Here is a 12176-nt window from a genome sequence, read left to right as displayed (position 1 = left end):
TTACATTTTGGGTAGTGGTGAGTTGCTGTAAAAAAATGCTTAACTTGTTCTGGTGAGTAAATGAAAAACATTAAAAAATTTAAAGTTGAAATCACAGCTTTGCAAATTTTATTCGTTTATATGATGATTATTATACAGTGATAGTCATTTAGCATATTTCGAATTGGGCTAGTTTCGGGTTAGTTGTCATTGGCCATTGAGCTGCTTTTGTTACGTAGATCTCCCCTCATAGTCTCGAACTACCCTCGTACAGAACAATCAGTCCACACATCTCACTTCTCCATCCATCCGTCTTTTAAGAGCTCGAGGTTAACATGATCAAAACAATGTACCAGCATGCAAAGAAACATCCCGGGGTGAGTTATATTACACTCAAGTCATTAGAAAACATTTATTTCACTGCTTTTTGAGTCACCGTAGTAACTGCTTCTTTAAGAAACGCCTACCTGTTCGAATGAATCCTGTAAAAAGTCACTTCCATGTAATGTAAAGTTAATCTTACGACAAGATTTTTATGACAATATTTACTGACTTCCCGTGTTATTTGTTTAAATGATGTGGCTAAAAGATCTTTGTTCAAACAATGTGAACTGACCCAAATTCTTGTGTTGTGTTTTTTGGCGGGTCACCAAATCGACATGAATGACTGTTGTGTAAATGGTACAGGGCAGCGGTAAACGCCAGGGACTTTAGCACAATGCTGTGTTGAATGCACTGTAAATCTCTTTGGATAAAAGTGTTCGTGAAATGGATATTTAAATTTTACACTCTTAAAAATAAAGGTGCTAAAAATTGCATTTTTGGTTCCCCAAAGAACCTTTCTGTTAAGGTCCTTAAAATAACAATTTCTTTATTTCCAAGTCCTTTTGTTTCATTTCAAAATACCTTATTTTGCAACAGAAAGGTTCTGTAAAGGTAAAGGTTCTTCTATGAAACCCTACAGGCCAACAAAGATGCTTTTGGGAACATATATTTTTATGGTAAAACATAACAGTCAAATACATGCAACTGCAACATCTTCAAGCTCTTGTACAGATTTACTCCAACATTTATAAGCTTCTGAAACAGAAATGACAGTTCTGTCATCAAGTCGGCCTCATGTCGTTCCAAACCCGCATGACTTTAATCTGAATAACACAAAAGATGATGTTCAGCAGAATATTCTCGCTGCTCTTTGTCATAACGGAGACTGAAGCTGTCAAGTCCAAAACATTACACAAAAAAGCGCATTTCTCATTCCCCCCCAAAATATAACGGTACGACGCATGACTGTTAATGATGTTTAACATCAAATCGGCTGTAATGTGATGTGTCTGAACCCAAGACGATCTACAAAATTGTGGTCCATGGATGTCAAAATCTTGAAGACATCGAGTAGAAGAAAAAGTGATCGTTTTCATTTTAAATGAGTTATTCTTTTAAACAAAGGTTTCTTACGTTCATTGCAAAGACACTTTAATGTTCTCATAAGATTGGACATGAAAATGTGTTAGACAGTCTCTAAATAAAGTCGACTTTTTTGAGTTGTCGCAGGTCAGGAGCAGATGTTTCAACAGATGATGGTGAAGTTACTCTCTCTCTCTCCCTTATGGCCAACGCACAGGTGTTACCGTGAATAACAAGTGTGACTTCACAAATAAAAAAACATTTAAAAAATGTTGACGTTTCCTCACTCGAAAGTGCGATCACTGAATATGACACAAGCTAAAGAGCAAAGTGCCACATTATACGTGTTGACATGTTTGCACACAACTGCGTTTTTTCAGGTGATAAAGCCACTTAACCACGATAAACAACATCAACTTCAGATGACCACAGAACGGTCGTCAGGACCCAACTCCTCATGCAGCACAAACAAGTTGCATTAGACGAAAGACGCTCAAACGTATGTGATAAATTCATTTGAATATCTCGCCGTAACCTCTGGAGGATTATGCAAATAAGTGTTACAGGAGGAAGCGTTTGACAGCCTATGAGACAGCCTGAGACTAATTCTCTGTCTGTGTATATCTCACTTTCTCAAAAGAGAGGGAAAATGTGGCTCTATTCTGGCACCCGAACTGACGCCTCAACATTTCCTCTTTTAATATGTTTTTTGTATTCTAATCCCTGTCATAATTTACACAAACACACACACTGAGGTCCCCCAGTAAGATGTGTGTGATCCTGTCATTCATTCTGATCGGCAGACACACACACACGCATTTAAAGAGTTAAGAGATTTGAGTGTTTTCATATATTTTACTTCTGAGAAATTATACGAGAAAATAACTGTTATTTTTTTACAGATCTTTCACCTATAATGTCCGAAAAACATGTCATTGAAAAAAACCCAGGTATTTTACAGCATATTTCTGGCGCCCCAGCTGCCGGGAATTTCGGGATTTCTTTCACTGTTTGAAATATGGTCAAAACCGTCAAAATACAGAAAAGACCACAAATTTACAAGAAAAACAAGGGGAAACTGTCATTTTACAGGAAAAACTGTAATTTTACGGAATATTTTTGGCGCCAGCATTACAGTTCCGTCAAATCGTCAAATTACAGAAAAAGACCGCAAATTTACAAGGAAAAAAGGGAAAAACTGTAATTTATCGGAATATTCTTTGCGCCTGGATCACAGTCGAGCGGACTGCAATTTTTTTAACATGGTAGAAATATATTCTGTGCAAACAACTGATGACTTACTAAAGAGTAAAAATCACTATCGTAATCCAAATATCATAACAGGAAAGTGATGTGATATACAAACTATATTATATATAAACTACTTCTGTTAACTAGACTTTATCATTAACATCTACCAAACACCTGTGAAACAATTTAATGTGAAAAAGAAACATTTCTGTGCTTCAATACATTTCTCATTGGTTTTGTAAGTGTCTGATCAGGTTTTGAGAAATTATGCCATTTCCTAACACTGCTTAGAGCATTCTGTTACTCTGCACTTTCTCTCTCCATTGTGTACACATTTATGCATTTGGCAGATGCATTTATCCCAATCGACTTAAAAATCCAAAGCGATCTTTATTATAATTTGTCTTGTCATTGTCTTGAATGTGTGTACTAGAAGCTTCCAACACCAAAGAAAATTCCTTGTGTGTGCAAGCACACTTGGAAATAAAGCTATGGCCTACAATTCTTTATCAGTATGTACAGTATATTCCCTGGCTAATGCAATGTCCTGTCAGAGATTCTCACGCTGATCTTGGGCTCTGTATCTTTCAGCTGATTCCTCAGTTCTTCTTCGTGTTTCTGGGCATCAGCGGAGCATCTGTCTATCTGCTCCGATTGGCTCGTGGACCTCATGTCAGGTGGGCTGAAAACAACACGAACCAACAGCACAACATGAGCTTCACGTGTCAGACTGTAAATCATTTAATAAAAATAATAAGAATAATTTAAAACAATTTAACCACGTAATGTGCCTGATGGAATGTTTACAATCTTAGAGAAATATACTTAAAGGAATAGTTCACCCCAAAATGAAAATTCGCTCATCATTTACTCACATTTACTCATGCCATCGCAGATGTAATACATTTCAATACAATTCGTCAAAGGATTTGTGGAAACCAATAAGATTTGATTTATTAACCAATGAGATTGGATTTCTTTAATGACGACATTTAGATACTGTAGTTCTGAAGCTTTAAGTTTGGACCTAAACATAAAGTGATGAATGTTTTTAAACCTCAGTTAAAGAAGTTGTCATAGACAGCCAGGAAAAAAGTAAGAGACCATTTAAAAAATTATTTTCCGTTTATTTGAATGAACTATTTTTATGTGTTTAGGTAAAATCATAATTTTTATTTCATTTCGTGAACTACAGACAATATTTCTCCCAAATTTCAAATACAAAAGTTGTTTCTATTAGCATTTATTTGCAGAAAATGAAAACTTCATATTCACTTTTAAGCAATACAACCATAATCAGTTATCAATCAATGTATTTAGGAAAAGTAAAAAAAAAAAAAAGTGATAATCTGGATTTTGATCACAGTTTTCACGAGTCTTTCACATTGCTGTTAAAAGTGAAAGTGAAAAAGTGAAAGTGACCTATCAGTCAGATATGGTGACCCATACCTGAAATGTGACCTCTGCATTTAACCCATCCAGAGAGTAGTGAACACACGCACGTTGGATGACTTTGTCACTCCTGAGGTTTGATTTTGTTGAAATTCAACAAACACTGGACTGGAATGACCACAATACATCTCGAAATACCGAATAAATAAACATTTGAAATGGTCTCTTAATTATTACAGAGTATTCATTTTCAAATGAACTATTCCTTTAGAAAGACATGATTACAAACATAATTATTTACAAATGCTGAAACTCTTTTCTTCATTGTGTGCGGTGTGAATTTGAACCGTGAGAACTGCGTGGAGTGTGTTTGTTCATGCGGTGTATTTCAGTTCTGACATTAACAAATAAAGAACATCAGACTGCCAAATAAACTGCCCTCCATCACCTCTATTAATAATTTTCCCCATTTTCCCCCCTCTTACACTTGCTCTGTCACCCTCCACCTGTGTTTGAATCACCGTCTCTCTCTCTCTCTCTCCTGCTCTGTTTTCTCTCTCTGGTCTCGTCTTACTCTCATTCTGTCAGCTGGGACAGCAGAAATAACCCTGAGCCGTGGAACAAACTTGGCCCGACCTATCAGTACAAGGTAAACAGCCCAGCGACTGCTCTCTGATCAGCTCTAGACTGACAGCACAGACAGATGTGTCACCCCCGCTGTTCCCAGATCAGCCAACACACATCCGGCACAGCAGAGTTTCATCTCGCTGCCGGAGTGCAAAGCTTTCAGAAATTCTTGAGGACGACTGGAAATTGAGCATCTCAAAGATGGACGACAGGCTGACGATTTAAAGGAACAGTTTCAACCCAAAAGCACAAATTCTGTCATTATTTACTCACGCTCATGTTCTTTCAAATGCTATGAACGTTATGAACGTTTTGAAGGAGCAGTTGTACATTTTACATGTGCAGCGTTGGGCTACAGAAACACTGGTGTATAGTGAAAAAAACACCACAGTCACCCAAAATACCTTGAAATGCATTGAAACATGATGTAATGTCCACTGAAACAGGAAGTAAGAAGATATTGAGTGGATGCACTTCAAAAAATTATACTTCAATTTATTAAGTATTCTAAAGTAGACATCTAGTTTATTTTTAAGTATACTTTTTGTATCAAGTATAATATTATCGATGTACAAGTACACGTGTACTATTTCAGAACTAATTTGGCCCAGTTTTTAGTTTAAAAAGTATACTTTTAAGAACACTTTAAGGGAGCAGAAGTTCACACTACATTTTTACTAGTTCAATAAAAGTTTGCTTTACATGCATACTCACAATTTACTATTTATATATATGTTTTGCATATTAAGTATATACTAAAGTGTTCCTAATTGTTTATACGTACGTAAATTGTACTTACATTTACATTTATGCATTATTCTGACACTTTTATCCAAAGCGACTTGCATTGCATGATACTATACATTTGTACTATGTAGTATGTACTGTAGTGCATGACCTTGGCGTTGCTAGCTCCATGCTCTAACCACTGAGCTACAGGAAAGTTACTTAAGTATGTTACTTGAAGTATGTCTTGATCAAAAATAGAAGTATAGGCCAAATATACTTAGAAGTTTCTATCAACATAAATCAAGTATACTTTTAGGTTTATATCTGAAATGTTTCTGAGAATTACATTAAAACTAGACTGAATTCTTAAGTTTAGTTTAAAAGTACACTAATGACACACTTATACTCTTCTTTTCTTTTAAAATAGCCAATAGCGTTTAGTTCACCTCATAGTCTGGAATCTGATGAGAAGCTGAGTGTGATGTCATAAATATCATTGATTTATATTGATGGAAGAATAGAGATTGTAAAATTTGAATGCTTGTATCCAGTGTTGGGTGTAACTAATTACTATGTAATTAGTTACTGTAATTTAATTACTTTTCCATTGAAAAAGTAAAGTAAGGGATTACTCTAATTTTTCTGTAATTTAATTAGTTACATCTGATGTAATTAAACTAAATACTGTGTGTAATATGTGTGTGCAATAGTGGAATTGACACGAAAATTCAAAGGCTAACTTTAAAATCCGTGCTTTAATGTGTAATTCTAACATTTGTAATATTTTGGTCAGTTAATAATACTACTTTATGTAGTTTTATATTATTTATTTAAATGAATTAAAAGAGCCATGTCATGTCTATCCTTGAATCACTTAACTAATCAAGGTTGATGTAGGATATAGAAAGTAATAAGTAATTAAATACTTTTTGGAGAGAGTCGTTATTTACAGTGTAATTACATTATTGAATATGTAATTAGTAACTAGTAATTAATTACTTTTTCAGAGTAACTTGGCCAACACTGCTTATATCTCATGAATGTGAATTTGGTATGTTTTGGAGCACACTTGTTAGATATCCTATATTCTAAAAGCCATCATCACATTTGATTTCATGGAGACTTTAAAGAATACTTGCGTGCTATATTCTAAATCTTCTGTAGTCCTGCGATAGCTTGTGAGGCACAGACTGAATAAAATTAATCAAATAAAAGTCTTACTGGAAGACAGAGCAACTGTTGTTTCTATACTTCTATGTTTCACAGAGAAGAATTGAAACGTTCAAGTTCAGAAAGACATGAGCGAGAGTACATGACAGAACTTTTGGATGAACTATTCCTTAAAGAAAAGGTTTTCTAGATAAGCTACAGTGTATAAAATCCGAACTTCTGTTCACCTAAGAAGGAATAATTTATGTCTCAGTGGGTGAATATTTTGTTCTTATTTAGAGACCAGAACATCTTGATAACCTCAAACGAGTATTGAAAGTATTAACGAAGGCAGACAGGGAGAATAAGAGACTCCGCCGAGCAGACCGATCGTCTGTGTGTGCGCGTGTTTGTGGAAAGTGAGGGTTCATGCTCAGGAAAGGTCACGACTCAACATGTTTAATTCTAAACAGCAGCCCAAAGGTCAAACATCAACGTTCCACCGGCATCTCAACAATAATCATAATTATACAGAGAGAAAAAGAAAGGAGAGATGGAAGAATCAATGAGAATATGAAAATAAAGCAATGAACAGGGACAGGAAAGCGTGTCCTGTCAAGACCGATGAAAGAAACACAATCTTTATGACACGACGCTCAGAGACCTTTTCACCAAACTCAAACACAATTGAAGGTTTCAGAAAAACCTTGGACGTTTTCCAGGGTTAGGGAACGTGCCAGAGAAACAACTCTTTTCTTAGAGAAGGGATGTGTTACTACTTGACTGAATCAGAATCTTTTTTGTCTATAGGATTCCGGACTTAAATATTTGAAATGCGCATGTAGACAGCAATATTTTGCATCAATATACAGTTTGGCTTTGGTTTTGTACGGTCGAAGTGGATATTAAAGAAACGTCATCAAGTTGGCCTATTTAACACGTGACATCTAACAAACACACAGTTACACATTTACACCCGCACATGCACACGGTCTCTCTAAAAAAAAGAAGAAAATGCTCAGATTTAACTGATGAAGACTGTGAACCAGATCACGTCCTGCAGAGGAGCACAAACTATCAAACACATTGTGTGTGTGTTTGTGTTCTCTTTTGTATGCAGGTTGTTTTGTTTTTATGAGATTCTGATGATCTTAATTTACGCTAACTACATTTAAATGTATTCTCTCTCTCTCTACACACAGTTGGTGGCCGTCACCACAGACTACAAGCGTTTGAAGAAGGAAGGACCTGACTTTTAAAAGACCTTAACAGAACTACAGGGACACACACACACACACACACAGAGAAAACAAATGGAATCAGTTAATAGCCTGGCTGTAAGAAAAGTGCGACAAACAAAAGTTTTATACAACACAGGAAAAAAATCAATTCAATTCATTTATAATTCTACAGCACTGTTCACACTTTTGCATTGTTGTGAAGCCGCTGCAAAGATAATACATTTTACCAGAAGCACAGTATAGAAATAAGAAACAGTAAAGAAACAGTATAGAGGAAAAATAAGAGAGCATGCCAAATTTTCATTTAATCATTATTTCTAGATGCAAACAAATCAAACCTTAGGAAATAAAGTCATCCAACAGCAATGTGAAAGACTGACAGCATGACAAGACACATGAAAACTGTGATAAAAATGGTTATCGCAACAAAAACAATTTTTTTTGGATCTTTTCCTAAATACATGTAGAATATTACTGTTGTATTGCTTAAAAGTGAATATGAAGAGTTTGGTTCCAAAGCGCGATAAACGCTATTAAAAATAAGAGTTTCCGCCAAAATCAGTATTGTATCAGGTCGGTATTGAAAAGTCAGTTTTTAATTTGACGCAAAATGCGATATCTGCCGTGTTATTCTGTCATGTTTTCTCCCTTTTTTCTCAACCAATCACAGCACAGCATTCCACGCACTGTAAACAGTAATGGCGGCGCTCTGAATACTGTCGGCTCCTAGTTTCCCTGATCTACTTTGTGTTCAACAACAAACAAAAAAATTAATAATTTTGACGGCATTGATGAACCTGTGCTGGTTTCTGCAGTGGGGAAGAAACGTAAACCATCGAAATCTAATCATTTACGTGAGGAGATTAAGAAGACGAGGCAGTAATTTATAGCATTAAAAAGATGAGCCGTTGAATTCATTTTAGGAGCGATGACTGATTGAATGTGTTTTTAGTCCAGTGCCTGTATGTAAGATTAGTATTGTATCGAGTTCAGAGGCTGTCATGTGTGGATCAACTCACTTTGTGTATTTTCAACAGTTTCAATGTGAAACATTTCTTTTATATTGATTCAATGGATTTATTGTATTTTGAAAATAAAATTGTTATGGATTTATTGCAATTTGGGGATTTTTTATGTTACTAGAACCTGAAGATGCTATGTGAAACTTTGAAACAGAAAATAGTGGTTTTCATCTTGCCACTTTCTTTGTGAAGAAAACACATTTTTACTCAAATTAATCAAAATGGGTTTATAGCGATTTCGAACCAAACTCTTCATATGAACTTGTTTTCTTTGCAGTATTTGAGTTCTGAAAAACCACAGAGCATCTTTTCTGTTATTTTCACCTGTCTCTCAGTTTCAATTTTCTGCAAATAAATGCAAATTGAAACAATATTTTTAATTGAAATTTGGGAGAGATATTGTTGGTAGTTCAAAGAATGAAACAAAAAAGATCATTTTACCTGTAAACACATACCTATAGTATATTTTGAAATCAGAAATCAGTGTTTACTCAACCTGTTCACTCTCATGGTTGACATTTAGCAAAATGTTCACACGATGCTCATTTTCATACGTTCTTCGTTTTCAAATGTGGACAGATGCCATCAAGCTCAAAAAGGCACTATAAAAGTAATATAAAAGTGTCATGGAAGCCATTCGCGTGACACAATCTTACACATTTGTGACCCTGCCTGTGAAAACCAGGCTGAAGTCTCATAATCTAATTCTGAGATAACGTTTGATTTCAATCATTAATTTCACTATTGCAATCTTTGACATAGCTTTACTCAGTCAATATGAAAGATTTTATGTAGAAAACAGCAAATCACCGAAAAATGAACAATTTAGCTGGGTTTTCACAGGCAGGGTCACATTTTCTAAAGCCACGTGATAACTCCCGAGAAAGATTTATACTTAACTGCGTGAAGATGTATCACACATAGTTTGTCATCGCTTAAGGTACCGAGTCCCTTAAATGAATACAAAAAGCTCAGAATATTCATTTTTGAGTGAACTGTGCCTTTAAGTCTTTCTCGTATGTCTCACAGTTTGAATGTCTGAGTAGATGTATTTGTTTGAGAACACGCATCGGCCCGCGGCCTTTGTTCTCCTATGGAAAGCCAAATTCTCGTGGCCCTTTACAAAACATCTCTAAGTTTGTTGTCGGCATATTTGTGGGACATTAGGAGGGAAGAATTGCTGGCCAGCGTGTGCATAGCGAGAATAATGCATGTTATCTGAGAGCAATCAACACTGTCCTCTGCACAGCTGGGTACCTGCAGAGAAATCTTCACACACACACACGCACGCGCACACACGCACACGCACACGCACACACACACACACACACACACACACACACACACACACACACACACACACACACACACACACACACACACACACGCACACACAACACACACACAGAGACACACACACAGAGACACACACGCACACGGCAAACCATTCAGTGCATCAATAAAGGATACATTCCAAACGTCTTCAGTCTCCGAGACTTTACACAACGGCACACCAGCCACAGCCTGTGGGGGTTCTGACAAACAACACACACTCTTAAAATACACAGACACACACACACACACACACACACACACACTAAAGCTCCACCTGGGATGCGTGTACGTGTGGGCAAAGCTTCTGTCAGGGTTCCAGCACATACTGTGACAGGCAATCAGCCAGACTGAAGAAACACATCAGGCATAAACACACGCATGCACGGCCATCATTACCTAAACGAAAGGCATGGTAACCCATCATAAATGCATTGCCCCCTTTTGTTATTCGTTGTATCACCGTGTATCTACAGTCTGTGCACACGCACACACATGCCTGGTTTACTGTCTCCGTGGGGACAGTCCATAGGCATAATGTTTTATACTGTACAAACTGTATATTTTATCCCCTATCCCTATAGAAAACTTTTTGCATTTTTAGATATAATTTAAAAAAATATATTGTTCTGTACGATTTATGACACACAAACGCACGTACACGCGCACACGCGCACGCACACACACACACACACACACACACGCACACACAGGCTTTGGTTGACTATCCCCGTGGGGACAGTCCATAGGCGTAATGTTTTTATACTGTACAAACTGTATATTCTATCAAACCTAAAGATCATAGAACACTTTTTGCATTTTTAGATTTGTAAAAAATATTGTTCTGTACAATTTATAAGCTTTTGTGCCAATGAGGACCTCAATTTTGGTCCCCACAGTGACACGAGTCCCCATGTGTTGGTGTGTATTCAGGTTTAGGTCCCCACCGGGATATACAAACATGAACACACACACACACACACACACACACACACAAAGCATCCAAAAATGTTTTTGTACAAGGCATCAAGTCAAATAATTAACATTTTAGTTTTTTAATGACTAAAGTTTGCACAATTGTAGTTTAGTCTGCAAAACTAATTTCAGATATTTTAGCATACACCTGCATATCAAAAGGTTTATAAGGTCAAGAGAAACATTTCACTCAAGTGACCCTACATTTTTAAACGCGAGTGTAAGTATGCTGCAGTTTTGGGCCGCAGCTGTAACGTCTGAATCACTGGAGTGTGTTTGAGGTGAGAACACCCCGAGCTGTTGGTCACAGCCACAAGTTTAGTGTGAAAATATGTTTACCAGACAAGTGTGTGCGTTTTCCCACACACACAGTACAGCCTCTCAGATACACGTGGAAAAAAGTGTGACTGTGCTGCGTGCGTGTGAAAAGTACAGAGAAAATATCAAGTATGGATACTATGTCAAAATTTTACTCGGATGAATGCCAAGTCACTGAGACACTTCATATTGAACTGTAACCAAGTACAAAAATGCAATGTTTTATAAGCCGTAGATGGTTTTTAGCAATTTCTCAACACAATGTTTAAAGCTACCCCAGAGAGCATAGGTACGTCTGTAAGGTGTCTGATAAAGGTCTGGAATACATCTGCTGGGTAAAAACATCTGATAAACATTTTATAAAAGCAGTTTTACATACATTGTCATTATAAACATCTTTCAGACATCTATATGTCTATATGACATCTAAAAGAAAACGTCCCAGAGACGTATTGGGGATGATCAAGCAAACAACCTGTGGACGAGTTTACAGCTGTCTGATTTTGAATGTACAGCTTTGGTCTAAATTAAATTTGAATGTATTAAAAACATGATATTTGCAATGAAACTGCAAAGGTGAATTTTTATTTAAAAAAATAGTTTTAAATAAACAAATCGTTAAAAGACAACTTTTATTTTTAAGTACTCCTTGTCTCTCTCTTTGTCCTTACACAGATGTACACACACTCTCTCTCTCTCCTGTGATGGGAATGTTATTGCTCTATAAGAGACAGTTACACTTTATTATGAGATA

At 36.4% G+C, this 12176-nt stretch overlaps 1 protein-coding gene across 1 annotated transcript; it reads left to right on the top strand.

Moving 5' to 3' along the window:
- The first annotated feature begins 244 nt into the window (after positions 1 to 244).
- Positions 245 to 10096, top strand: LOC130557020 (cytochrome c oxidase subunit NDUFA4). The gene is made up of 4 exons (XM_057338428.1): positions 245 to 356; positions 3229 to 3314; positions 4618 to 4678; positions 7737 to 10096. Exons 1-4 carry the CDS (start codon positions 315 to 317, stop codon positions 7791 to 7793), a joined length of 246 nt encoding a protein of 81 aa, XP_057194411.1. The 5' UTR covers positions 245 to 314; the 3' UTR covers positions 7794 to 10096.
- The last annotated feature ends 2080 nt before the right edge of the window (positions 10097 to 12176 follow it).

The sequence above is a fragment of the Triplophysa rosa genome, linkage group LG7 (genome assembly GCF_024868665.1).
Source record: "Triplophysa rosa linkage group LG7, Trosa_1v2, whole genome shotgun sequence".
NCBI lineage: Eukaryota > Metazoa > Chordata > Actinopteri > Cypriniformes > Nemacheilidae > Triplophysa > Triplophysa rosa.
Note: the sequence above shows the minus strand (reverse complement) of the source record. Positions and strands in the feature narration are given on the sequence as shown.

Bases quoted from the DNA above. Each gene is read 5' to 3' on its own strand.
- LOC130557020 (XM_057338428.1), top strand. From the start codon at position 315: ATGATCAAAACAATGTACCAGCATGCAAAGAAACATCCCGGG. The intron at 357-3,228 runs GTGAGTTATATT...TGTATCTTTCAG, and splicing joins ATGCAAAGAAACATCCCGGG to CTGATTCCTCAGTTCTTCTT. The intron at 3,315-4,617 runs GTGGGCTGAAAA...TCATTCTGTCAG, and splicing joins GCTCGTGGACCTCATGTCAG to CTGGGACAGCAGAAATAACC.